Source organism: Amblyomma americanum, chromosome 1 (genome assembly GCF_052857255.1).
Source record: "Amblyomma americanum isolate KBUSLIRL-KWMA chromosome 1, ASM5285725v1, whole genome shotgun sequence".
Lineage (NCBI taxonomy): Eukaryota > Metazoa > Arthropoda > Arachnida > Ixodida > Ixodidae > Amblyomma > Amblyomma americanum.
Genome location: NC_135497.1, coordinates 165,098,283 through 165,126,230, shown reverse-complemented (window position 1 = coordinate 165,126,230; position 27,948 = coordinate 165,098,283). Strand labels below are relative to the sequence as shown.

At 43.2% G+C, this 27,948-nt stretch overlaps 1 protein-coding gene across 2 annotated transcripts; it reads left to right on the top strand.

The window, feature by feature from the left end:
* The first annotated feature begins 4 nt into the window (after positions 1-4).
* LOC144114119 (hypoxia-inducible factor 1-alpha inhibitor-like) lies at positions 5-27,320 on the top strand. 2 transcript variants are annotated; one of them, XM_077647627.1, is made up of 7 exons: positions 5-84; positions 2,039-2,283; positions 5,458-5,606; positions 7,491-7,636; positions 17,818-17,988; positions 26,760-26,867; positions 27,068-27,320. In XM_077647627.1, the coding sequence occupies exons 2-7, from the start codon at positions 2,039-2,041 to the stop codon at positions 27,110-27,112; spliced, it is 864 nt and encodes a 287-aa protein (XP_077503753.1). In that variant the 5' UTR covers positions 5-84; the 3' UTR covers positions 27,113-27,320. The 2 variants fall into 2 exon arrangements, with proteins under 2 accessions (XP_077503753.1, XP_077503752.1); XM_077647626.1 differs by lacking the exon at positions 5-84 and adding an exon at positions 576-757.
* The last annotated feature ends 628 nt before the right edge of the window (positions 27,321-27,948 follow it).

Below are 27,948 nucleotides of genomic sequence, written 5' to 3'. Positions count from 1 at the left end.
TTTCACACTTTTCCATTCTAGCCACCTTACCCTCACCTTAAGCGGAGGGCGGGCACGCATCGAGGCAGCCGCCGCCTGGCCGAGGTTTGGGAGCTTTTCCAAGGTCCATTGCTTTTCCTCGTAGGGCATTGAGGAAGGATAATAAGGAAGTTAATCTTCCTCTCGATTGCACTGATCTGCAGTGCACAGAATATAGTGAAAGTTCGGCCTAAGTTCTATACGAACCGCTACAAATAGATAATACTGTTAAAAGGCTGCCATGGATGGTGCAAAACGCTGGCGGCGCCGTAAGGGGTGTCGCGGCTTTGTTGAACCGCTATGTGAAAATAAAGTTATTCTGGCTGACTGATACGTACAGTTAACATACACGTACCTATGAAAAGTTTCAGAGTTTATCCAAGGCTTGGTCAGCCACTATACTTCAGTTATCATCACATGTCACATCTTACAGCTTTTTACTGCAAGAGAAGTACGTGATAGGTGCTTTGAATGCAGTAAATATGACCTGCGATTCGAAGGAGAGAAAAATTCCCAGAGCCACCTTGAGCATAGGAGGTTTTAAACTAAAAAGTGGTATGTATAAATACCGACTAGCAACCATGTCTACCACTTAACAAAAATGGCGCACCTCTCGGAGACATGGCATTCACGGGCTAATAATGTTCAAGCAGATTTCAGTGATTATGGAATTCCTTTAGAAATCGTACCGCGTTTGAGTTGCACTGACCCAGAAGCGAACAGGCTAATCACAAGCATGGTGAGTTATAATACATATGGAAAATCAATCATTTTAAATGAACGATTGCTCTCGCACTTCCACATGCTGTCCGAGATGTCTCGAGTCATAGCGAAGCAACTGCTAAGTGTATTTTGCTCTCCTTTCTGCATGATCCTTTTCATGCCTGCACTGGCATTGCCTGCTGTGGGAGCCTGTGTGAGACGGGATCATGCAGAAAGGAGAGCAAAAGGGGACCCCCTTTTCCAGGCGTCTTTCCAGTGCAAAAAGTGCCAATGTGTTCCCGATTACAGGAACACGCGCATCCTGCTAAGTGTATACATACTAATCCCTTCCGTCTTCAGCAGCCTTTAGCTTGATTATGTAAAATTGTGTAAAAAGTAGTGGCAACTTACGTGTAGTTTTGTGTGTCTGTAAATTGGGCATTTGTTCTGAAATTCCCCTTGTTGATCATCGTCGGTATAGCTTGCCTCCTTGTGCCTGTTACGCATGTGACAGGACTGTTTACAGTAGCATTATTTTTATTATTATTGGATGCCAACCGCCTGCACGACATATGCAGCTACGCCTACTTATTCCGACAGTGTCGTGGTCAGGGTGAGAGTACAGTTTGTTATTGTTTACAAATCCGCATGCGATCGCGCTGAACGCGCACTACGAAGCTAAGCGCAGGTTATTGGCGGTTCCAATTCTAGGTTCACTACCGGTGCCTACAGTCTGAACGTTCGGATGACAGTAAAGACGTTTCGCTTTTTGTAATTAGTGCCGGTCTTGCACATTGCTCACAGCGGATCATGGCTGTCTAGCGAAGGGACCTCCTGCAGTCCTTCTCATTTCGATTCCGTTAACACTGTCCAGCTTGACCATAGCAATGACCCTCTGGAGTTTATTGAATAAGCCTGCACCGCCATCTGGCGTGTATCTATATGCACATCTAGCCGGGATTAACAGCCAGTGCGTATAAAAACTCATGGAAGCGCAACGTTTGCTTAGCACTATGTGTAAAATCCCGTTCTACTCATCGTTTATGCACTGTACTTGAACTGGGCTGCAATGTTTCAGCAACATTTTGTCAGTGCACGTCATGTTAAACTCGTGATCGAGAGCTTAGCAAATTGATTCACTTTTGATTTATTTGGAAACAAGACGTTTCTCACGTGGGAACGAAGGAGTATATGCGCCATTTCCTTTGTTCCCTACGTTGCTGCATCTTATTTACATTAGTCCTGAGTAGAATGACCTATGGTGTACTGTATGTAAATTTGTGATGTCTAATATTGAATGATTATTGCAATCTTTTAGATGCCTGTTGTCCTGACCGACACCAACTTGGTTACAACAGCACTTAAATGGGACCTGGACTACCTCTCTAAGCACTTTGGAAATGGTGACTGCACTGTATATGAATCAGATTCTGTTATCTTCAAATATTATGATGATGCCAAGGTCAAGGAGCACCGCCTCAAAAACTTTTCACCTCCAACTCGTCGACGGGAGATGAAAATGGGGCAGTTTGTAGAGCGATTGAAAAATGCTGGTCGAACCAAGTGAGCGATATTCTATGTATATATTTGCTTAACTTGGGTTGACAGACCACAAATGCTGTACAATGCTGTACTTGCATTGGTAGTGACACCTACCACCGCAGACACAGCAGGCTGGCATTGCAGGACAAATATTTTTGTGAGGCATGTGCTGTTGTTTTATGCTGTGATATGTTTTGGCAAGCAGTGTCACCCTAATTGCATCAAAGACAGAAAAGCTAAGTGTCGTGAGCAATTTCATTGCAGTAGTAACATTTGGCAAGCAACAGATTGTCATGTCAGCCATGGAATTGGCCAGAAATAGTGTCCAACAAGGCGGGGAACTTTGATCCTACTGCAGCATCATTAGGAGCTCTGCAACATTTCCATTCTTAAATGCTACGTGCTTCCATAGGCTCAACTAATCTTGTATCATACGCTAAATAAAATTTTATCGTTTTGTTCTAATAGTGTCACGCTTTTTGTTTGCAAAAACGCATTCTTATTCCAGTGAACTGAATTTTTTGAGCAAAATTAGTTGCGTTTGTAAACTTTTGTGCTCTGTGGAGAGAGTGGTACTATTGTCATGTCTAGTGTTCATGTGCTTCTTTGTTGACCTTCAGGCTTGAAATACGTCTGCTTCATTACAACTGTAATGACAGAGTTTAAAGTGAAGAAGGTTCATTATAATTGCATTGGTGTGAATATGTTCATCCTGGATATCAATTCTTGGTTTTTTTAGTCATTTGTCTTACAAGAGTGTAGTGGCTCTATGTGTGTCTCTTCATCATTGTCTGAAATTAGTTTTTTGGCAGGTGCCCACAGGTACTCTTGTGTATCTAACTCAGCACTGATGAATGTATGATTAGCAGTAGCATGAGCGTCCTCATCGGGAAAGCAGCATTAGTGTCGGCTCATATAGCTGAGCTGTAAGAGCGCATTCTGGAGCAAAAATGCTTTTTTATTGTTTTGCTTAGTAATCGTGGCACCTGCCTGCAGTCTCAGAATTGCAAAATGCACCATGTGGTAGCACAATTTGCATAGTTTAGAAGGAAGGTACACAACAGGTGTGTAAAAAACTGGATAATATGAAACTTGGGTATCTGGGCAAGGGGAATGCTAAAAAATGAGATGAAGGGAGGGGTTGCTATAAAAGCTTGGCTTAAAAGAAACCATTTTGTATCTGGAAGGGCAGCAATAAATAGAATCAGGAAGTAATGCTAGCAAAGTGTCTGAAGCTTAGTAGTTAATAATTTAGAAAACCATTTCGTGAACATTGTTTACATTCTTACTTTACGTCTTGTTACCATCGACAGGTTACACCTCAATTGTGACATTTTCCTGGGGTACAAGGAACATCAATAACAAGCAAAGAAACAATAAACAGGCTAGGTATAACATGGAAAAAATAATTAAGCACCAGAGAGTAAATAAAAAAGCAGGTGATAAAAACAATGTAATACAAATTATAAGTTTAAAGAAAAAGTTTAGGCATAATGGAAATTAAAAATACTACAGTGTATGTATTACGCATGAAAAGAACAGAAGTAATCGCAAAAGTGCAGCAACTGGAGAAAAAGAAAACGTTCAAAAATTTCGAACATTTCAACTGCCAACGTCACTGCGACTGAGAGCAAGAAATGTGGAGGCGTTAGATTCAATGGCTATGTGCGCTGGTAAATTGTTCCATTCTGTGAACAACTAGTTAATTGTAACACTGCAACTCCAGTAGAATTCTCAGTCACTAAGTGTATGCAGGATTATTATGTATTTCCTAATTAACGATTTTGTTTAGTTTATCTTTAGTAATCGCAGACCTCTAAAATGGCCCACCGCAGTAGCTCAGTGGCTTTGACATTTGGCTGCCAATCTCAAGGTTGCTGGTTTGATCCCGGCCGCAGCGGCTGCATGTCAGTGACGGCGATATACAAAAACGCCTTTGTGCCGTGCGATGTCAGCACACATTAAAGAATCCCAGGTGGTCGAAATTCATCCAGAGCCCTCCACTACGCCATCCCTCATACCCATGTGTTGCACAAGAACATTAAACTGTACAAATTACAATTTAAACCTTTGAAGCATATGAACAGAGACAGCTAGAAAGCAGTGACCATGAAGAGAAATACCAGTCAGGTCAGTGTGGGAAAGTTGCCTGTGTTAAAAACATTTCTTTTCTGCTGAAGGCTCCCAAGATTACTGCAGTGCACACACTGTGATAGCAACTGAAACTGTGACAGCATGAGCAAACTGTGGCAGCAGCTAATAAATGCACAGCACTACACATGGGACTATTTGTGCAGGGCTCAGCCCCTTAACATTTTACTTTCTCATGAATTTCACTCAATTTTTTGTGCTCCGAGTAAAGCTGACATCATAGAAATAGTGCTGCTAGGTCTTTGTTGTGATGGTGAATACCTTTCTAATTGAAGCTTTTCAAAAACTTGACATTATTGTTAATTACGAGTTAATAAAAGAAAAAAATGCTGCAGAGTATGTCAGGCACCCTATAATACTACTTTTGTCTTTATTCTTGAAAAATCTACTACATTTCTTGAACACCTTGGTTCAGGTTTTATGGCACACCGTGTGTAGTTAGGCCATGACTAGTGACAGCCTTACAAAGCTGGCATGTAAGCATAAAATGTAACCTGCCATTTCTGCTAATGTCCTCATCAGTGAGCTGTGTAAAAATGAATAATTGAAAATTGGTTTTTGCGGAAAGGAAATAACGCAGTATCTGTCTCACATATAAGCGGACACCTGAACCGGTCTGTAAGAAAAGGGATAAAGGAGGGAGTGAAAGAAGAAAGGAAGAAAGAGGTGCCGCAGTGGAGGTCTCGGTAATAATTTCGACCACCTGGGGATCTTTAACGTGCACTGACAGCACACGGGCACCTTAGCGTTTCGCCTCCATCAAAACGCAGCCGCCACGGTCGGGTTCGAACCCGAGAACTCCAGATCAGTAGCCAAGCGCCCTAACCACTGAGCCACCGCGGCAGGTGTGTAAAAATGGCAGATAACAATAGCTTTTAGTCTTTGGCGACCTTAGGCCCTGCTTGAGTAAAACTGCAATCTTCTTATGTACAGTATGTACATTTTTTAACTTCTGTGTCCATGCTGTGGTGTGCTGAAAGGTTGTGCTGATGTAACCTGGCCTGCATTTTTTAATGACACCAATTTATTTATTTCATCATTTAGGTACTATCTGCAGCAGGCAATGAATGAAACTGTGGGGCCAAACATAGTGTTAGACTTTCTCGGCTTCAACTGGGAGTGGGTCACCCGACAGCAAAAGCAAAATGGCTGGGGCCCCTTGACATCAAACCTTCTCCTTGTTGCTACTGAAGGTCAGTCTTGCATTGAAGTTGAACAAAGTGAAGGTAGAGCTGACACGTGATAAAATAACATGTTTTATATTAAGCTGTCCCTGCTGTTCACCAAGGCCTGAAAGAAACAATTTAAAGTTGCTGTGAAGTACATTTGCAAGTATTTCATACTGCTCATAATGCATGACAGCGTGGCTAGCTGTTCAGTGCTGTACATCCACAGTCAAAAGTTTATGGAAGGCAATATATTAGCAAAAAAGTTTATTTGATTGCCATATTCTCATGCATCGTAGAAAAGATATATGCAGCCTAATTGCAATTGTGGAAATTTCACAGTGCAAAATTAAATCTCAAGCAATGGATGCAAATAAGCTGAATTTCTTCGACAGAGTCGCTTTCGATAAACTTTTGACGGCATGTGTACATCAGTTGCTTGTGCATGTGCCTGGTCCTTCTGCTGCGAAAAATTTTACGTCTCCTTGTTTGTTCACAATAAAGCCAGACGGGTCATGGTGGCCAGAATTAAGCCTTACTCGGATATATTCTCTTCTGAATGCTCTTTGTCAAACTGTAGGCCAAATGTGAATAGCCTAACACACTGCAGCTTCTTTCTGTCAGATTAACATGAGCAGTTTAGGTAAATCGCTCAGTTTGTAGGCTCTGCGGATGCACGAAAGAGAAAATTACTGGAAAAAGTAGAGCTCTACAAAATGATCTCATATTAGATACATCTACAGGCATGCTTCAGATGTGGTATTTATACTTTTGTTTGTTATATTCTTTTAATCTTTTATTTGTTATTTTTATTAGCCTTAGACACCTACAATGGTGGCTCAATTTTTGCGTCTTTTTGACCTTAACTGCCCTTGCCCAGAAGCCCATCATCATCTTTTTTCAGATGCCTTAAATGTCTACACTAGAGGCATGCCCTAGTTAACCTGACACAGTTAATTTCTTATTTGCTGTAAGTTTGTCTTTTAGGTTCATATTTGACCATGAAGTGAGAAAGAATTCACTGTTCTGTATTTAAGCCGCCGCGGTGGCTCAGTGTTTATGGTACTCGGCTGCTGACCCAAAAGATGCGGGTTCGACACCGGCCACAGCAGCCGCATTTCGATGGAAGCAAAATGCTAGAGGCTCGTGTACTGTGCAATGTCAGTGCACGTTAAAAAATCCCAGGTGGTCAAAATTTACGGAGCCCTCTACTACGGCATCCCTCATAGCCTTAGTCGCTGTGGGACGTTAAAGCCTATAAAACGAAAAAGTCAAACTGGTCTGCATTTTTGTACATGCAGAAGCTTCATTGTGCCTAATGTATGCTTATAATAGTACATTTATGTGCACAAGTTATAGAAGCATAAATAATGAGGTGGCTATGGAGACGGAATATTCTTGAAATATCAAGGTTAACTAACAAGATGTTTTTGTACCTAGTGTGTGCGTGCATATGTTTGTGTATGTAAACTTTTTTCACTTTCTGATCACCTTTGGCACTAAATGCATTTTGCTTTTAATTTTAATGCTTGAATATAGCTTTCTGCTCACGCAAGTTTTGTTAATACTCTTGCCATGCCGGTCACATTTGTATTTATGGCCTGAAGTACTTGAACAGCATATCGTGCTGCAAACTACTGCTTTATTTAAACAATTCTGGCCATTGTCACTTAGTGTAATAATACTGCTCCGTAAATTACGTGGAAGCTGTGTGCAAGAGACAATTTTCATTAGATTACTCATGGTACCTTTGGTGCCATTATCAGCGCCATTTCTTGCTAAGCTATATGTGCTATCTTTGCTTTCAGGTGATTTATTTATTTATTTATTTATTTATTGAAGCATTGATTGATTGCAGCTTCGAATGTTGATCTTTGCCTACTAATTCTGTGATCTGTACTTGCTCTGTAGGCAACATAACCCCCACGCATTATGATGAACAACAAAACTTCTTTGCCCAGTTAAGGGGCCACAAACGGTTTCTGCTCTTCTCCCCCGATCAGTATAAATGCCTCTACCCACACCCAGTGTGGCATCCACATGACCGACAAAGTCAGGTGAGGCTAGCTTCTGATTTGCATTCTCGAACTGCATGTGTTGCCTGAGCTTGGTGTGTTAAACTTTCTGCAGGCAACCTGGTATGCTCATGTCTAACATAATGTGATCCATGTTCAGGGGGATCCTTTGAGATAGCCTTAGGCAGATGCTGATGAGTAATTACTCACTTGACTGAATGTAATGTGATCCAGAGGTTTAAAAAAAATGCTGCTCACTATGGGAATTGAACTGGAGTATCATTGCTGATAGTCGCTTGGAACAAGTACAAGTAATATACTTTGCGGTTATCCAAATAGGCAGTGAAAACCGTTCAAATTTTTAAGTGCTGGAGGTGTGTGAAAAGTTTTAGTGGAGAAGTTGTAAAGCATCACTAAAAAGCCTAAAGGCACAGTTTATGCGAAAATAGCTTCGGTGTTAATGTATCCTGTACATTCTATGCAAAACCCCATAGGAGCACAAGATAGCACTATTCACATGCACTACACCTGCACCAATTTTGGTGTACCATTCCAACAGCCAGTAAAGGAGCACCAGGTGTAGGATGTCCAAAATATGCTCCTGCTCTTAACACTTCGCTTTCACATACTTTGCTCAGAGAATGGAAAACTTTTGCAATAAAGCTACCATTGTGAAAACTGCACTTTTGAAAGTTTCATTTGGCACGTTGTAACTTGTAATTGAAACTGTTTGCTATTCCCAGGTGGTTAAATGGAGATCAATCTTATCAGGTTGCTCAGGCAATTGTAAAATAACAAAATCGCAAGTACTCCTGAGAAACACTAGGTGGGGCATCTGCTGCAGAAATGCATTTCCACCGATTGTGCCTGTGATTGCTAACAGATTACTGTGCCTCTCCTCTGCTGCTGCTGTTCTCATGAGAGCTCCTACTAAGGTCCATGTAGACTCCTGTTAAGATGAACAAGCGAGACCATATGGTTAGTTTCCCATAGGACTCGATGTGAAAAAAAAATCCGGTTAAGGTGAACTGTTTCGCATGTCCTTCGGTTGAGGTGAGCTTTTGCAGTGACCGCAAACCACGGCGACCCCATGCAACGGCAATCACGGGGCATCTGCGCAGCAATGTCAAAAAATGTATATATATATATATATATAAAATGCGTCAATGCAAGGAAGCATACACCCACAAAGTGGCTTCTGCGCACTTTGGCGCAAAGTTGCGGGGAAGCTGTCTTGCAAGAGCGCATTCTTGGGGAAAAGCTCTCCTGTTGGTGCGGAAAAGGCAGGACTCCACCTACACTGGCGCAGATCTCAGCATCACGCGTGCATCACGTGCTGCGCATTGCCCCCCGCAGACTAAGAGATGTATATGTTATAAGTGCACCCGCTTGTTGACTTGGAGTTTAAGGCGAGCGTCCCACTCTGGCTGAGCGAACTGTCCATTTTAGGCTATGTTCGCGCGAGCATTCTGCATGTTTTTCTTGTTCAAACAGCACAATGTAGGCATCATTCGAAAGCTTGTACACTCTGTCAATCGACGCACACCACCATGGTATAGCTGCATTATCAACTGCACAAGAGGTGGTGTTGCAGGTGACGAAGTCGGTAGTTCCATTGGTATGACCTACTTCGGAGAACAATTCTGAAGAAAAAACTTCATTAAGGACAGTTTCGTTTGGCCTACATATAGAATAGATGTTTATCTAGTATCATATGGTGTCAGAATGTGCACTCGTTGAATTGTATTTGATCGGCAGCCTTTTAAATATAGCAAAATTTGGCTATTTTGGCCATGAATATCTGCTGTGTATCGGGGTGCACAGCTTCATTATTTTTACCACTTGGGATAGACAATATACTAGCGCAGTAAGCGAAGTTTAATCAACTTATCTTCGATAATTCAGTTTTAATTGCATTTTCAATTTGAATATTTTCGTAATACTTGCCTCACGATCTTCGAACTGGAAAGGCAGTTAAAAACAAACTATTGAAGACAAGTTGATTGAACTTTGCACCACTGCAGTAGTATATTCTCCGCCTCAATTGGTAAAAATATTGATGCTGTGCACTCCGATACGCAGCAGATATTCGTGCCAGAAATAGCCAAATTATCCTATATTTAAAAGGCTGTCGATCAAATACAATTCAACGGACGCACATTCTGAGTCTGTATGATACTAGATAAATGTCTATTCTATACATAGGTCTTATAGCGAATGCTATATGGCCTATGCAACCGCAGCGGTGGCATTAGTGGTTTGAGCATCTGCCTTGCATGCAGGAGGTGCGGGGTTCGATTCCCAGTGCTGCCGGTTACCCACTGTGATACAATGGGTACAAGCTTTCCCCTGCCTGGTGCTCAGCTTCTTTAAGGTGAAATGCTTGGGAAACAGGTCTTTGACCCCACCTTGTGCAATGACAACTACCTTGTGTCATGGCGCTCTTTGGCCACAGCTGCCCTTGCACCATAAAAATTCATCATCAATCATATGGCCTATGCCTTCTGCATCATAGCGAATGCTATGGTGCAGAAGGAGCGAGATAAGAGAGGGACACATGGCTACTCTGCTGGGCACCTTCAAAGCACTTGGACCAGGATGCAAAGCAAAAAAAAAAACACATAAGCACAACTAACAGCCACTGTACAGTGACAAAACAAGATGGTGAAAAAAGAAAATGGCTGGCGCTCGGCTACTAAGCCGGAGTACCTGAGTTCGAACCCGACTGCGGCGGCAGCTGCGTTTCGATGGAGGCGAAACACAAAACATGTGTTGTGCGATGTCAGTGCACATTAAAGATCCCCAGGTGGTCAAAATTATTCCGAAGCCCTCCACTGCAGCACCTCTTTCTTCTTTTATTCCTTCCTTTATGCCTTCCTTATGGCATGGTTCGGTTGTCCACAGAGATATGTGAGACAGTTACTACGCCATTTCTTTTTCTCAAAGACCGATTTTGAAAAAGAAAATAGACCAATGCTATTTTCAAGCAAAATAATGTGAGCTTGTTTCATGCTCTCACTCTTCAGCTTCTTTCATGCATAGTGGAATAAATTCTCTATTTGCAAATATCCTCTCTGTGAAACGCTATTTCATTCATTGTTGTCATATAACATATACAGGGTGTTTCACGTAACATGAACCAGGGGTTTAAAAGAAGTGGCTGTCCGGAGCTGGGTGAAACCAAAGACATATTGTTTCCGTTCATGTGGCGATCCTCTAGTATTTTTACATTCCGCTTAATTAGGTAATTAGCTAAGATTAATTGTGCAAATTTTCGATTATTCGCGCTAGGGTAAAGTGCGTTCCTTTACGTTGTAGAGGGGTTTAAGAAATAACTGGTCTATTTTTGTGTAGCAGCGTACCTCATAGATGGTTCTTTTTCCCGGCATTTAAAGAAGGGCCACAAGATATGAAGAAAAAAAAATCACGTGACTGCGCTTATGCACTGCCATATTCCAGTGGTCCAGAATATGTTTTGAACGAACGAAACTTGCGCGCTGACCATGCCCAAGTGAGCAGCCTCCACTCAGTTCAGCGGACTGCAAAGTGATTGTAAAAAATACGGAGCATACCTTGAAATATGACTTCACTGCTTTCCCTTCCTTTTTTGTTTTGTCTGTGCGATGGCTCAATAGAACCTCCATCTGAATTAGCTGTCGATGGCCTGCTTAACACTTATCTCAGATCACGCCACACACTTACTGTGTTCAGGAAGAATGTGCTGACGCATTTTCAAGACTATGCTGAGAGCAGTGCCGGCCGCTCACTTCGAGGCGGTGAACGTGCATACTTCGTTCACTCAGGTCGTGCTTGGAAGCACTACAATATGGTAGTGCAACGGTGCAATCGCATGGTTTTTTTTTTCATGTTTCGCGGGCTTTCTTTAAATGCTGGAAAAAAAGACCACATAGATGATACATTGATACAAAAAACTGGATTAGTTGTTTTGTGCCCCTTTACACCGCACATGACCCGAAAGTAAATATTAAAACTTTTACATAATTAATCTAAGCTAATGAACTAATTAAGAGGAATTTTAAAAATAATCTGAGGAGCGCCACATGTCGGGAAACAATATGTCTGTAATTTCAACCTGCTCCGATGCGTTACTTTTTTAAAATCCTTGGTTCAAGTTACGTGAGACACCTTGTATATGGACACACCTAGCCTGCTGACATATCTTTTTTAGAGGCACTTCTGATGAGACGAACAAATTTTCTGGTCCCTTCAAGTTCGTCTTAAAGGGAGCCTTCTGTATTCTATTGAAGCTATCTCATTCTTCTTCATCTTCCTGTGCTTGCAACCTGACCTGGTTAACATGCATAGGCTGCCCTTCTACCAGCGTAGCCATGTATTCAGTGTACGCTGTACAGGGCCATGTATGCAGCATGCACAGTTGAAAAGGTGTGCTTTTATCCAGATGACCATGGTTCTTGAGCTCTGCAGTGCAGATGCAAAAGTGTTGCCATGAAAATCTGGCATGCAAGCTCTAAAGTGCATTTCTGCATTAAAATACTCCTGCTTGTGCTAGGCAACCGTCAACAATACTATTGCACTTTTGATCCCCGATCATGTAACATATTTCTTAAACAATTACCTCATGTTACATGTGACAAACTGTAGATTGTGCACTGTTATCATGTACTATTCATATTTTTCACATTTCTCCCTTCTGCACATTAAGCGGTATTCACACGGGGGACTGCGGCATGAAGGGTTGTGCAGGAAGTTTCCTAAATGTCACCTTCCAGCAGCACTCCCTTCCCCATGCCACATTCACATGAGTAGCCAGGAGTCGAAGGGGACATCAGTGCTACCACACAAACCACCGGCTGAAATGGGAGACCTCCATGGGCAGTCATCTGGAGAACATGGGCTGCAAACTTGCCAGATGTGAAAAAAAAAGCCTCTAAGGCACTCCCTATATATATATAAAAAAAAAGTGCAAGGAGATTGAGATCATTTGTGCCAACTGAGCACAGTCTCGTTCCCACGCGGCCTCTCAAAGGTATGATGTATGCGCAGTTGCCCTTGCTTTGGGAAGGATTCATCGCCCGTGTGAGTACCGCTTTACCAGCAGGTTGGTTGCAAAAGTGTTCACAGGTCCTGATCTTTGCAGTTGTGCCAAGTAGGGAAAAACCGGGAGATATGGGACAGCGGGTGGAGTGGGACACTCAAATTCATTCGTCCATGAGTAGTCTCAAGAAGTTGACAAACAGCCAAATGGATGATACTAAAGTACCGGCAACCCTGTTTCAAATCGCCTACATGACTGGTGCGCGAATCATTTTCTGGAAAAAGAGTTGTGATTTCGGCACTCAAAAGTAAGTATCCAAATTCACTTTGCTTGATGCTGAAGTCAAAACCAACTAAAAAGTTAGCTGTTCACTAGCCCCTGAAATAGGCTTTATCGATATGCTCTAGGGCACTGCTATTTCATGCGTAGCTGCAAACATGTTGGTGGGAAATGGCATTGTTTTGTGTACAATGTAGTTTAAGAGTTTTAAGAAATGTGGGATGATAAGGGGGGGGACACTGCCCACTCTGTCTAATGTTCTTGTACATGAGCTCCAGATGAATGAATGGTCAAGGTCGCCTTAATGACACCTCATATATTTTTAAGCTTGAACTGTATTGTGCAGACTAGAATTTTGTTGAAGCAGCTTGTCTTGCAGGAAAGCAGTTGAGAGAAATAAAGGAAATATGGAAGCACAAGATAAGACCAACTTGACAGTGCAGTCACTTCCCATTAAGAGCGTGCTGCTCAAGTCTGCTTTCTGCAGATTTCAGACTTGTTGCATTAGGTTGCCTCACACTAAAGGAAAGTAGGCATGTGCACCTCCTATTAGAATGGGATGACCTAAATATTTAATTTTTACGAAGAGGTCTGTTTGCTATCTATTGACACCTGTGAGTGTACACGGGTTTTATCGGCATCATAGCAGTCGCCATGTTCGAGACCAGACGCATGGTGCAAACATTTGCATTTTTCTCATCTGCTTATCGCCACCTCCTCCGACCTGCACTGTTAAAGCTGTCTTGGGGCGCCAGTTTCATGATGTGCAACCCATGTATTGCTGCGAGTTCTTTTATTCTTTTTTTACAGAAGAGATTTGGAAATAAAATGCCTAGAATTTGGTAAGCAAAAGGGAAAGTGTGCAAACTTCTATCAGCCTTATACTTTAGTCTGTGCAAATTGATTTTGAAGGGAAAAGTGAAGCATGGCAGCAAGCAGTCAGTTAGCTTTTATTTTGTGGGCGCAGTCAAAAGTGCAGGCAATTTTGAAGCAACTATGAAGTTGATGAGAAAAAAAAATTGAAACAGGAACACCTACCTTCTGTCATAGGAAAGTGTCAGTACCATGCAGAATTCTGGGCATCATGCTCTAGCTGCCGCAGCGAGGAAAATATGAAGGAAAAGAAATATTGAAAACAGGCTTCACATCTAACATAGACTTTGGTGCGTGTAATGTGAATTAACAAATTATTTCCGAGTTCCTTGACCAGTGTTCCTTTCCTCCCTTTTGCCATCTCACTCCTCTCAGCAGGGAGGTTAGAATAGGGCAAAAAAATTTGTGGGAAATAATTTTTTTAGGTATTTCTTTTACAGTTAGGCACTGTACTTTTTTTACATGTTGAGGACTTTGCATATCCTCACATATGTGAGGCTGTAACTTGTTTGAATATTCCACATGTAGAAATATAAAACTTCTTAATAAAAATGGTTCCACTCCTCCTGGTTCTCCCTACTTACCCTTGGTACTGTACTTGGCACAACTTGCATTTTCATAGCATTGGTTTAAAACCTGTTAAAGGATGCATGCATTGTCATTGCCATAATCATGCATGCATTGCCATAATCCTGCACGATTTTACCAGGATTTGACATGGAATAGCGTAGTAATTTTGTAATCAATTTACCTTAGTGCTCAAGTGGCATGGATGGGGTCTTTCACATTTGTTTAGCCTTCCTTTGAAGATCAGATGCATAGAGGCATGGCATGCCTGTTGTACATTACCATTTGCAAGCACATCAAGCATTACAAACCGATTTCTGAGGGGCTGCTAGACTGGCTTCTCATGAGCACTCCTGTCACCGTTGTTGCTTTTGTTTTTCACGAGAGGAGGCTTTAAGGCATGAAAACCACTGAATGTACAGGGGTGGTCAAAAGTTCTCAGGCCACATGGTCTGCTTTTTTTCGGTATATCCTGGCACTTCTGATGCAGATAAAGCTATCAAGATTGTAAAATGTTAGAACGATGCTTCTTTTACCTTCTGCAGATATTTTGAGCCTAGCGGGTGTCATAACGGCCCAACTATGCTACTCAAAAGCAGACCCTGTGGCCTGGGAACTTTTGGCCGACCCTGTACATGATTCTGAGCAGGTCTTCATGTAGCCGTAGCCATGTGAATGCTATAAGAGTATGTAGCAAAAGGGTTTGAAGTTTAAATGTTGAGATGGAAAGTAGGAGAGAATGTTATGTGCATCACATGTGTGGCAACTGGTTTGAACAGAGTGCTTCGTAACAACATGCACTTTGGACTTGGCAATGGATGCACATGCAGGCTGCACACATGTGATTTATGTGCGGTGTTATTTTGATGCCATTTCCTCTACCTGCATTTGTATTGCATGCACCGCTCGGTGTTCTCCCATCTCTTGTACCCTCTGAAGGTCACAGGTGTTATTTTCAGCTAAAGTTTACTTCAGTGCTTTTCACACAGGAACATGCATGCCGTGTAGCCAAGGTGCTGTCTGAATGCCATATATAGCTGATGTGGTGCTCCATTTTGCGCTAGGCTGCTCACTGCAGCATTGGTTTGCATAATTTTGTGGAGACGTTTTGTGTGGGTGATTTCTCTGCCGGAGGGCACACAGTGCTGGGCTCACTGCAATCGTTGGAAAAAGGGGGTTTATTCTCTCACATGTCCGCGGCTGTCCGTCCAGGGAGTGGTGTCTGTCAGGGCTCAGTGCAGCGAGGTAGCCCCAGGGTGAAGGGTAAGGTGAAAGGGGCTTACTGCGATATGTCACCTTCACCTCCACAGCGACCTCCTCTCTCCGTCACCACGGAGAAGGAAGGTGTGATCAGAGGGCAAATGGGGGATGAGGGGGAAGTGACGCACACTTCAAACATCCTACGTCACGTAGGATGTTAGAAGTGTGCGTCACTTCCCCCTCATCCTACGTGACATGGGCCCCACAATTGGTAGTTATGTTTTCTTATATTGAATCAAATAATAATACGCATAAGTAAACAACTTTGAATATCAAATTTAAGAGCAAATTTTTTTTTTACGCGATAGCGTATACAGTTCATTTGGTTGAAAAGCCATCGGCGTAGTTGGCACTGCATGTCAAATAATTGGGGGCTGCATAAAAAAAAAATCATATCATGCCAACCGTTTGCTGCAGAATGTTCTAGCTGGTGTCATACGATTCAGCGTTTCATGCAGCATAATCTTACTAATTAAGTAAGAGCCTAGCTCGCAGCAGGGATTCGAACTGGTGACCTATAATTGGAGGCTGTGTAAAAAAAATTTTATCATGGTAACTTGTGGTTCTAGTGATTGATGATTGATTGGTGTGTGATAGCCAATGACGAATCAATGAAATCGTAGTTAATTTATTAATAAAGAAATGAAAAAATTGGACAAAGGAGGGTTCAAAGGTGTCAAAATGCTCAGAATGAAGAGGCAATGCTTGATTATGCTAATTAAGGAAATTTAGAGTGTGATTGGTCAGTTAATTGAAACAATTGAAAAAAAAAAAGAAAAATGCATTCTAAGGTGCCAAACTGCTCAGAATGAAAAGCCTAACCAATTAGAGGTCATTCAGGCCGTACTTGATGCCTCCAAAATGGTTGACCACATACTCCACCTTCACTGGCTTTGCACTTCCCAAAAAGAACGAACACGCAACATACCGCCCACAAAGATATCTTATAACCATTGCTGTTTGCTGTTTATCTTAGCACGCAGCGTTGGATGCCTTGAAATATTATTAACCTAGCACACATTAAATGTAAAAGCATTTCAGTGTTCACAAGAAGAGGATTTCATAAGGGCTTTTAATACATTCTAGTTTTTCTGATTTGGCCACCTTTAAAAATTTTGGGTACACTTTCCTGCAGCTTGGTATTCACTGTTCTTGAGGGTCACTAGTTTTCGACAGTGTGTTTCTCCGCTCCAAAAAGCTGCCACAGCAGTGTCATGTTTGAATTTTCCTGCAACACCTGCCCTGCAGCTGCAGGTTGATTTGACCAGGTGCTTTGTCGGTGACAGCTGTGTAGTGTAATAAAGAGGAACCGTTAAAACTTGCCTAAGTGAACAAACGAATATTCTTTCAAGTGATTGATTTCAAGGGCGCAGAGAAGCATGTCTACGTGGTGCACCCGGCCGACACTTCATGCCCGTCTTCTACCAAAATTTCTTTCACGTCGGGAACATGGCAGGATTAAAAAAGCAAAGATGCCTTTAGTTAAGTTTCCTCCTCAAAAAAAACTTGTCAGCTCTAAGGCAGATGGAACCCGACTTCTATAAGCAATGGCGTGCAGGCGCCTGTTGTCATATAGTCATGAAAAATCATCTGCTACGGCGCAGACCGATCTCACTCAGGACACCAAACTGGCCATTGGTGGCGCTGGACGCAGCGCCGCCGGTGGAGGCGCCTGATGGGTTTACGGTGCCTATAGCCAGCCTGCTATGCCATACATCCGAAGGGTACTGGCCTCTCAATTAAAAACAAACGTCAAACCGAATGCGTTTATCTTTTTTTTTTCGATTTAAACTGAAAAAGATATAAGGCAGAAGGCGTGTTGTGTGATGGGACATAAAAAGTGGCAGATTGTTTACAACTGGAACCTATTTTGGTATCGATTTATGTTGGAAGCCACTGTGACTGGAACCGTCTCAGATGGAACCATTCTTGTTGGGAACTATATTACCATTGGCTGGTGAATGAATTTACTTCTCCACTGAGGGGAGTTTTCACTCATTATAGATTGCTGTTTGTGTGCCGTAGTACATTAAATTGTAAAAACCATGCATTTCTTTGCAATTTATTTGAACTGTGACTGGTACGCATTGCTGTATGTTGAGGAGCATGTCTGCCGTGGCCTGTGTGTGAGCAACTTCATCGTTTAGTCAGCGCACTCACTTTAGGTTCGTCACAAACTTCATCGTTTAGTCAGCGCACTCACTTTAGGTTCGTCACATCCTCACAGGTTGACCTTGCCAGTCGAGACCTAGACCATTTTCCTTTGGCTGCTCAGCTGCACGGATGGGAGGCCATTTTAGGACCAGGCGATGTGCTCTACCTACCCATGTATTGGTGGCATCAGGTAGAATCAGCACCCTGCTGTGGCTACACTGTCTCCATCAACTTCTGGTACAAGGTAACTACATCAAGCTGTTTCGTGCAATAGCTTTTACAGCCAGGGGCATAAGCAAGTATGGCACCAGGTGCAGTCAATGGTTAAATCAGAACTAACTCGCAATGCTCAATTCTTATTCAACTCGGTGCACCCCAGAAATCATCCTGCTTGGTTCCATCACTGAATCTTAGTTCTCACCTAATTCCTGCTAGCACTGATTTCTCATTTTTATGAGTTCAGTTGGACCGTAACATTAAATTTCATTATCAGATCTCCAATATTGAAAATAAAATTCCCCATAGTATTTGTTTACTAATTGAAGCCCGCCAGTACTTCAGTCGTGCAACATTTCTCTCACTTCATTCATTTGTACATGCATGTTGGAATGCTTAAAATCTCCAGCTTTGTTCATATCAGACTGTACAAAATTAAGTGATCAAAATATAGTAGACTGCCTTTAAGACTAATTTAAAGGGGCCATGAAAATTTGTTCATCTTGTCAGAAGTTCGTCTTAACAGGAATGCCCCCGAAAAAGATATGTGAGCATATGCTGACGTGCCGAAATATATGTTACCTGAAAATATTGAATAAAATTGCCTTGCAGTGAAAAGGTAATTGCAGAGAACATGTATTGCACTATGCATGACCTGTGGATGACTTGCAAACTTTTTGCCAAATGGATGAAACCCTGGAATGGCGACCTGGTAGACCTAGATCTCAATGTCTGCCTCATCGTAGACAACGGCTGTGCCCACCACTGCAGTTTCAGCGACATTGCGCTTTGCTTCCTGACACCAAACACTACGTCGGTGTTTCAACCATTGCACCAAGGGATAATCTGTGCGGTGAAGGTTGGTTGTAGGAAACGTCTGATTGACCGCTCCTGCAGAACTTGAGGACAGGAAGAGACCTATAAATGGACCACTTAGGTGCCCCGTATATGCCGAGTGGGTTGTGAAAGGATATGAAAGACGAAGCTGTCCAGAGCTGTTTCCGGCATTCTGGTCTCTGCTTTCCTGGAGAAGACGGAGCAGTTTCTTTGTCGGGTGAACTCAACGAAGCCATCACAGGGCTTGATTTGTAGAACCAGTTGTCTGAATTTCCTGCTGCTATTTGTGATAGGGGAGCCATAGGCGACTTTTTCTCCATGGACAACGACATTGAGACTGCGGGAGAGCTTGCGGACGAAGACATCATTGCTGACGTCGTGGATAACCATGACATCACTGATGCGAATTGTGATGTGCTTTGACATGCATGGTTCGTCGCTATTGCATGTCGATAAAAGCCTGCGGTCTCAGCTGTTCGGAGTCCATCGATAACATTTAAAAATGTGTTTTCAAGGCAATGAGGATGAAGAATTGCCCATTATATCGAACTCATAGGCATTTCTTAGCAAGTTCAATATATGCGGGTTCAACTGTAGTTTCAAAAACGTGCCTAGTCAAACCTGAAGATAAATATGCCTAGGTTATATTAGTGTTAGTGGCAGACAGAATGTCCCAGATGTCACCAGATTTTCACTAAACAATAATTTAATTTTGCCCCAGGTGTGCATCAACTGTGGTAAACAAACAGTTTATTTGTCGTCTTTCTGATCTTAAAGTATGCTACCACTGTGTGTAGAAATGTCATGTTCAACATTCGTGTTTAGAAATGAACTAAGTAAAAGTTTTCTTCTGATATTAATCAGAAGAAATACTTCACTATTCCTGACTCAGTCTTTCTTTAATAAATGATTTTACGTGGCCTTTTAAACATTTTTAAAGCAAATAGTTTTCTTTGGCTACCGTAGCAGTTTTTTCATCCGACTGAATGATGTCAAGGGCAAGGAAGAATGCCAAGGGGAAAGGGTTTCAGTGGGGGGGTCAAGGTCATGTCGTTAAGTGGCAAGTGAGAGGGAACAATTGTGTGACTGCTCGTGTCCGGTGTACAGCATTGGCAGTGTTTGGTTTGTGCCAGGAGGGTCTCCCATGCATTAGTATACACTGTAGTTCATGAAATGTTCTCAAAAATACCGCCAGAGCATGCCTCACCCATGAAGAATTGGGAAAACGCCATGGATTGTAGTGATCTACGGACATTCACAGATAATTGTTGTCGTGGGTGCGCGGAATATGCAGCACGTGTAGCGCTCGCCCCTCGCTCATACGTCGCAAAGAGTATGCGTGCGCCGCTCGGGCTGTGCAACAGTGCAACTGTGCGACGCTGCGGCTTGTGAGGAGGCTCAACTGCTAACCCAGCCTTCGCGCCGCGCACTGGCTTCGGCCACCCTGGGACTAGGAAGACGCTGTTGACACATACGCTTCTCCGGCGGTGACCGCAAGTTTCGCCCCAGTTAGTTTAGATTCGCCTCCATGTTCTCCCTTCGGTTCTCCTTCCGTTCTGGCATGAAGGTCTCCTGCGGCACGCTGACAATGACACCTAAAAAGCAGTTCTTGCTTATAATGGTGCCGATATCACTACAGTGATTGCACAGTGGACTCTCGATATTTCAAACTCAGATAATTGGTACTTACAGTTAATTTGAACAATTTTTTAAAATTTGGTTGTCCAGGTATTTTTTCAGTGCATTTTAAAGCCGCTTAATTCGTACTGCGATTCCGTATAATTTGCATATTCAAACATTTTGCTATGCTCCAACGCTTCCGGTGCGTGAAAGAATGGTGGCCAAGGTCAAATACGTCAGGTTTGAGAAATCGGCCCCTCGAGGTCGAGGTCCAACCGGCACTCCAGCTATCAGAGGCGCCCCATCATTACGTGGTTTCGTTTTCCAAGCTTCGCTACCAGCCTATGGCGATAATGGCCATCAGCCGCTGATTGGCGTGTCGCTGTTCTTTTTTCTTTTTAGGACGCAGTTCACCGTTCCGACGCAAATATACTGTCCCCTTGTTTCCGTCTTCCGTCTGCATGGTTCTATTTGCAGAAAATGCGCGTTTATCACGAGCTGCTTGTTATTTGTATGGGGAAGCCGCCACATGGACGCTGCGGCTTGTGAGGAGGCTCAACTGCCAACCCATCACGCATTTGAAGGAGGCCACGGAAAGCCTTAGTATTTAGGAGCACTTCTGTTTTGATGTTCTCAATAGTGGGAATGCAGTACAGCATCACGGAATCGCGAAAAATCGTCATTTTACGCAGTTTTTATTTAAAAGATTGTTTTCTGAAAGTTTTTTTTCTAGCCATATGATGAATCAATCTTCAGATAACTTGGATGTTTTTTACTGTTTCTTGAGTTCCCAACTAATGTACTTTTACTCTCTTAGGAAACCAGCGCATTATTGATAACTTTTTTTTCCGGTCGCACAACTATTTGGAGACTGCTCCTTAAAGGGACACTGAGGAGAAATTGAATTTGGCTTGTATCGACAGAATACCAGCTCCTGATCACAAAAGCGCCGCTCTTACTGAAAACAAAGCTCTTGTAAGGTAGAAAATAGCAAGAACCAAAATACAGGTATCGCCGCCACAGGCCAATCTCGCAAGTACAAGCCTGGTGATGTCATAGGACAACAGACACCACCTTTGAGGAATTTTTCTTCCTATATGGGGCCGCAAATCTCTGAGGCTGACAAAGGAAGGTTGCGCGTTTCAATATTGAAGTAAGTTTTGTTTTAAAACCGATAGTGCACTTTTATCACACAAGGAAGGCAGACAAAAGACAACCTGAATGTTGGAAGCAAAGAAAACCGATGCTTGGCGGCCCCACAGGCGGCCAGGAGAGTCTCGATTTGTTATGGCGCTTCGCGTCTATGAGCTTTGCATGCCCCGTGGTTTCGTTTTTGATGTGCCTCGTTATACAAGTGCCGAACAGCAGAGGAACTCCAAGTGCCGCTTCAAGTGCTAGTTAACCTTTGAAGGAGCCTGTTAAGGCTGGTCAGATGATCGCCACGGTCGATGAAAAACTATGATGGCATGATGGTCAGTGATCGTACAAGGCAGTTCGCAGTATAAAGAGCACTTGTGTCTTTGCACGCTCGCCCGGCGAAACATTCCCGGCTGTGCCAGTCAACTTCAAACTACTTAACGGAAATCTTTTATTAGGGATGGGAGACAAGGTACAAGGCAGTTAAGGAAAATTGCTGATGGCCTAGCTCTGTTAGGCCAGGATATACGTAGCGAAAGCGCGGAGATTTCTGCATCGGAAGAGTGAATTCACTAGATGCGCCTTTATTGATGGTTATACCATGAGCCGTCGTGGCGGAGTGGTAGCATCTCTGCCTCGAACGCCAAAAGCCCTGGTTCGATTCCGAGCCTCAGCACAGGATTTTTTTTTATTCAGTGAGTGGGGGGGGTTTCAGTGGCTTTCAGGGGGTTTCAGGGGTTTCATGCCGCCACCGAATCCGTTGGTTAGCAGTTAAGCGCAGGATCTGTTAAAGCGCGTTTATGCTCGAGTGTAACGCGTGCGCGCGTGCTGCACGGCGACGTCACGTCGGCCAAAGCGAGACCCTCTATACTCCAACAGCGCTTGACCACCGACGCGTTCGCCGGCTTCGGCGCACTGTGACCGCACTGGCGGAGACTTGGAGCATGTCTCTATTTCGCGTCGAGTGCGCCAGCCGCCGCCGGCCCGGCTAGACTGATTCGGCTCCGCGGCGAGGTGCGTGTTGTGACGTAATTCAGTAGCTTCGGCAGTTGGGCGGAGCTGTTCTTTTTGAGCTCTCGGCTAATTTAATCCATTCACAGTACACATCTGAAGGTACATGCAAGTGGGCGAGAGAGCCCGATCCAGTGGACCCATTGGATCTAGCGGAAGCCCTTTGAAGCGTCGTGCGTCGGCTTTAGTTTCAAGCCGCCAACTTTAAACGCGACTGCCCTTGAGCACCCATCCGTTTTTTGTGGCAAAAAAATAAATAACTTGGCCCTTGCAACCATGGGAGACCTCGACGCCGCCTGCTGCACCGTGCAACCGCGCCGTTCAAGGAATCACAATCCGTTGGCCCCAAAACCCCGGCCAGCCTCCGATGGGCGCAACGCGCCGACCTTGTCCTGGCCCCTCACGACTCCCCGCACTGGGGTTATGATATTTAGTTTGCAACGGCTGCTCACGGCGGAAGGAGGAAACGACCCGCCGGTGCCTAACCTAACCCTGCTCCCTCAAAAGCATTGCACGCTCTGTGGTTCTGAGGTCGCTGGAATGCAGGCCGGAGTTTTTGCTAGAACTACGTCGTCGGGTTCGGGAAAAGCATCTATCGTAACGCTGGCAAGACACCGGTGCAAATGTAAACGAAGCGATGGTAGCGACCCCCAATAGATGCCTTCAACGTGCGGCGGCGGTAGCCTTCATTTCGGCAGCTGCTAGACCACACTGCTAGCCACCAGAAATCACGAAGTCTGTGTTTACGTCACGTTTCACGTCACTCCGTCCTGTGACGTCATAAGAGTTCTCCGTGACATCATAAGAGTTTTCGAGTTTGAATCGGAGCGGCGGGAAAACCTTTTTCAACTTCGAATCCAGATTTCTTTGAAATAAATGTATCTCGCTCCCGGACAAGCGGCAACAAAGCCATGAAATGCCGAACTATCAGATTTTGCTAACAAAAAAAATTTGATAGTGTTCTCAGTGTCCCTTTAAGTAAACATGTCACTGCCTTTCACCCATATTTTTATGTTGTGCTAACACGTTTAGCTACGTTTTCATAGAGAAATAGTTCCAAAATACTATTTGTATGCATGGATATTCACAAAGCAAATCACACTTTGTCTTGGATCATATTAAAGGGGCTCTGAAGAACCTTCCAAGGAGGGCACATCAACTCGCTCTGTCACTGCGTTGTGTTGTTATGAACACCTGAGCCAAATAATACACTTCTACACGCAGCAGGGAACCCGCAGTCACACACAAATGTTGGCGAGCACTTTCCAGTGCCATTAGATTCTTTCAGACATTGGGCAACTACCATTGCCGCGGCCAGTAAGTCTTGTAGCTCCGACTTTTCAGGGTGCAACAAGTGACAAGAGGAGAGGGAAAGGCACGAAGATGCTGAAATTAAAATTTTGACTACAAGTTACTCAGCTTCTACAAAGTGCATTAAAATATTCTTGTCGGAGAATATTCATGAAGCAAGCGTCCTTTAACATCCCGGGCATACCACATCTTTATTAGAGCCCTTTCTGGGCACCTTTAATGGGCACGTCTGATAATTCAAACAAATATCCCTGGTCCCTTAAAGTTTGAAATAATGAGAGTCTAGTGTAATTCAATTGTAATAGCATTTATAAGCCCAAATGCGGCCAAGATGTGTAGTGTGGCAAAACTGATACATGGGAGCTCAGTGGGTCATATTAACAACTCCACTTTTGGGGTGCCGTTGCTCAGTTGCAAATGTGCCTTAAGGTGTCACAGGGAGCATGGATGGGATCATATTGCTGAATGTCTCACTCTCGTTGTAGCCGCTCTTTGACCGTTTTGCGAACCATCTTGTTTTCGCAGTGATGCGCCACACCATGTCTTTCCAATAACAAGTTTGACATCACTGCACCAAGGAGGGGATGTCTGTCCATACCAACCACTAGCAGGAACTGCCTCTTATCTGTGTCTGAACTGTGACAAGAAGAGCATTTCTATTTGTAGAACACGTTGGACACCTTGCAATGTTTCATGACAACATTCAATGGTGCTGTTGCCATGCAAGCATTCAAGGACACTTTTACCTCTGAACACAGTTATGCTTTGTGTGAATTGTACCCTTGCGCCATGATTCCCCCTTCCGCATTTTTGGTCTCCGACAGGCATTAAAGGGACACTGAGGAGAAATGGAAGTTGGCCTGTATTGATAAGGTACCACGTTCTAATCACAGAGAGACCACTCTCACCGAAAATGGAGCTCTTATAAGCTAGAAAAGAAAAAAATGAGAAAGAAATATAGATGATGTCATCACCAACTGATTTCGCAAGTAAAATGCATCCATCAACTCCAAATTTTGGGTGCACATCCCAGAGGCTACGCTACACGACCATTCACTTCAAAACTTTGGCAACCCATCATTTTCAGTAAGAACATCACGAACTTGAATCGACTGATGGGAGGATTTTTAAGTCTGATTTTTTTTTTTTTTTTTGCCGATAAATGTGTCTTCTCGTTCTCGACGAATGTCAACATAGCCAAAAAGGGGCTAGAGAATTAGTCTTAACTGAGAACAGTAATTGGATGAAGTTGTTCTCAGTGTCCCTATAGACCAACATCGTATACAAACAAAGGGGGGGCTCGCAGCAGCCGGATTCGACTGGGGTTAGTTGGGTATAACTCAAGAATGAAGCGGCTTTTCCCTATCAAAGGACCCCCTCCTAGCCATTGGTGTCGGCAGATTCTCATCACCCTGATAGTTTGACAATGTAGGGAGAGGACTATACCCTTTCATCTGCCACTCTCTGCATTGTCACGCTGGCACTTTATGAGAATCGGCCGACGCCAGTGGCTACGAAGGGGTCCTTTGACGGGGAAAAGCTGCTTCGTTCTTGAGTTATATCCAACTATAGAACAGGCTGTGAAAGTATGACCCGTCATTTCAAAGTCATTGTATTTTTGAAATACCGCATTATGTGCGCGGGGGGGGGATTCCCTGCTGGGGGTACAGGGCGGGAGCACGGCATTATGCCACTTCGTTTTTTCTTATAAATCTTTCTAGCTTCTGGGGGGATCTGGAAGGGAACCAGAACTTGTATTTTGCGCTATTAATAAAATGTGCTGATAAGCCGTGATCGTGGTGTTTCTTTTCTTGCTTTTGATGGCTTGCATGTTGCTGTTTGTACGAGCGATTGTTTGTTTTATATGCAAATGCACTAATTTGTCTTAGCAGTAACTAAGATTGAAATTAGGCTTCTTTGATTTGCTCCTGCAAGAGCGCATACTTTTTCTGTCTACTGTAGACCTTTTCACAAACAGGTCCACGGGCGCCGCCATACTGGGCACTGGACTGTACTCGTAGTGCAGGAAAATGTTGAGGGTTATGCTCTCCTTTGTTCTCCCCACAGCCCAGAAAACCGGTTCATTCTAGAGTCGTGAAAAGGTCTATAGTAGGATACAGCTTGCAAAACAGCAACTGGTAACACTGGGCCACGGTCCATGGCATCTTGTGTTACTCCACTGGCCAATCGCAACAATAAACGAAATGTTTGACTCTATTAAACAAGGCAGGGATGAAAATTCTAGAGCTTATAACTTTTTCTGGTGATAAGCTCCTTGTTTAGGTAACAAAAAGAGTTTCAACAACGGACTACTTTTTCTTTGTAGAGGAGTTCTGTGTAGCGGTCCTGAATGTGGGCGGAGCTTCACTGCAGTCTTAGTTGTATCCGACTATAGGTGGGAGCATACCTATCTCTATTTTCTACAATTTTAGAGACTACTTCATTGCCCAGCAGTGATTATTTTCTCAAGCTCCAGACAAATAATCAAGGAAACACCTTTACAGATTCATTGTCATCAAATCATTGTAGTCATGCTTTGTTGGGTTAGTATTGTATCTAGTATACGCTCTTAGTAGACATGTTTGTGCACAGAGCAGCACACTATGTACTTCACTGTTGATTGGAGAAGAACAAACGGACCAGGAGGGTGATCATATTAATAATTCCTCTCGCCTACGCTAACTTCCTCTTCGCCGGTGCCTTTTCAACATCCATTTTCACTTTACTTCTTTTTAGCAACCTTTTGAAAACTGCACCAGCAGAGAAATGATTGTCTGCCTGTGCATTCTTGAGTTTTCTTGACATTTAAATTTAATATCACCTGAAATAGAAGCCCTGAAATTTGCCTGACTACTTTATTATTTCTTCATGCATTTTTTGTAGACTGCACCAGCGGACAAGGTCATTTACCCTCTGGTTGGACACCAGAAAATGGCCATCATGCGAAATATTGAAAAAATGCTTGTTGAAGCACTAAAGGATGTAAATGAGGTTAGTACCTGACTGATTTGGAATTATGCTGTGCATGAAATGTGTAGTATATAATGGTACTAGTATCGAAAATATTTGCTTTACAGTCAGTCTGTCTGTCTGTGCATGCGTGCACGCATGCATGCATGCATGCACACGATTAAGTGGCATAATAAATCTGGCATGTGTCTCTACAAAGCTGTGGTCTTTCTTTCTTACAGGTTGGACCACTACTAAGAGCTATGGTGCTTGGAAGGTATCTGTGAGGTTCCCGTCCAGCAAAATACTGTTTTTGTCTGCAAATGCAAATTTTATGTTTATTCCTCGTTTTCCATCGGAGCATGTCTGTTTCACTGCAGGCATCAGTAAGAGTTGATGTAATTTATTGACTCTACTACAGTATGTTGCTACTTTATGGTTACATTTTTTTTTTGAATTTTTTATAGGTTAAGGTCAATAAATGTTATAACAATTTTTAATGTCTTTCCTTGATTTCCTTCAATTCTTGCTTATTGACAATGGAAATGCTTGTAGCAGAAGTGAGCAGCTGCCTAGAGGCATTTCAGAAACGGTGTGCCATGTGGCATTAATAAGCTTTATTTCAGATTTGTCTAGCTGTCACAATTAGGCTGGCTTAATTCATTTATTCTACATCTTGAAGCGTACTGAAAAACAGGTACCATCTACAGTGCAGTAGCTGCACTAGATGCAAGTTTCCCATCTTGAGGTTTTCATGTGAAAAGCTTGAACTAAGTGTAACCAGCAGTGGTGGACTGCTGTGCCATTTGCACCAAACAGCACCAAATCACAAATTGCGCTACATGCTGCTACAAAATCCAAGATTTTGCTCACATTTGTGCCGCATCTGCACCAAAAGATAATTGAAAAACTGAAAAAATATCTTCGAAAAAAGGTAATTGAGAACAGTATCAACACTGAAGCCTACACATTCAAGCCTTGGCAGTCCACTCCTTGCACGTCAGTGTCGTAGAAAGTAGGAGTGCGGAAATGTTCGCAATTTCGAATAGTTTGTGAGTAAAAGTATGTTCTATTTGGGTCACGCCGCACATATTTTGTTCGAAGTATCGAACGAAAAGCGCTA

What these genes read in the sequence shown, in the direction of transcription:
- LOC144114119 (XM_077647626.1), top strand. Translation starts at nt 620, where the DNA reads ATGGCGCACCTCTCGGAGACATGGCATTCACGGGCTAATAATGTTCAA. An exon ending in ACAGGCTAATCACAAGCATG is followed by an intron (nt 758 to 2,038) that starts GTGAGTTATAAT and finishes GCAATCTTTTAG; the next exon opens with ATGCCTGTTGTCCTGACCGA. An exon ending in AAAAATGCTGGTCGAACCAA is followed by an intron (nt 2,284 to 5,457) that starts GTGAGCGATATT and finishes TTCATCATTTAG; the next exon opens with GTACTATCTGCAGCAGGCAA.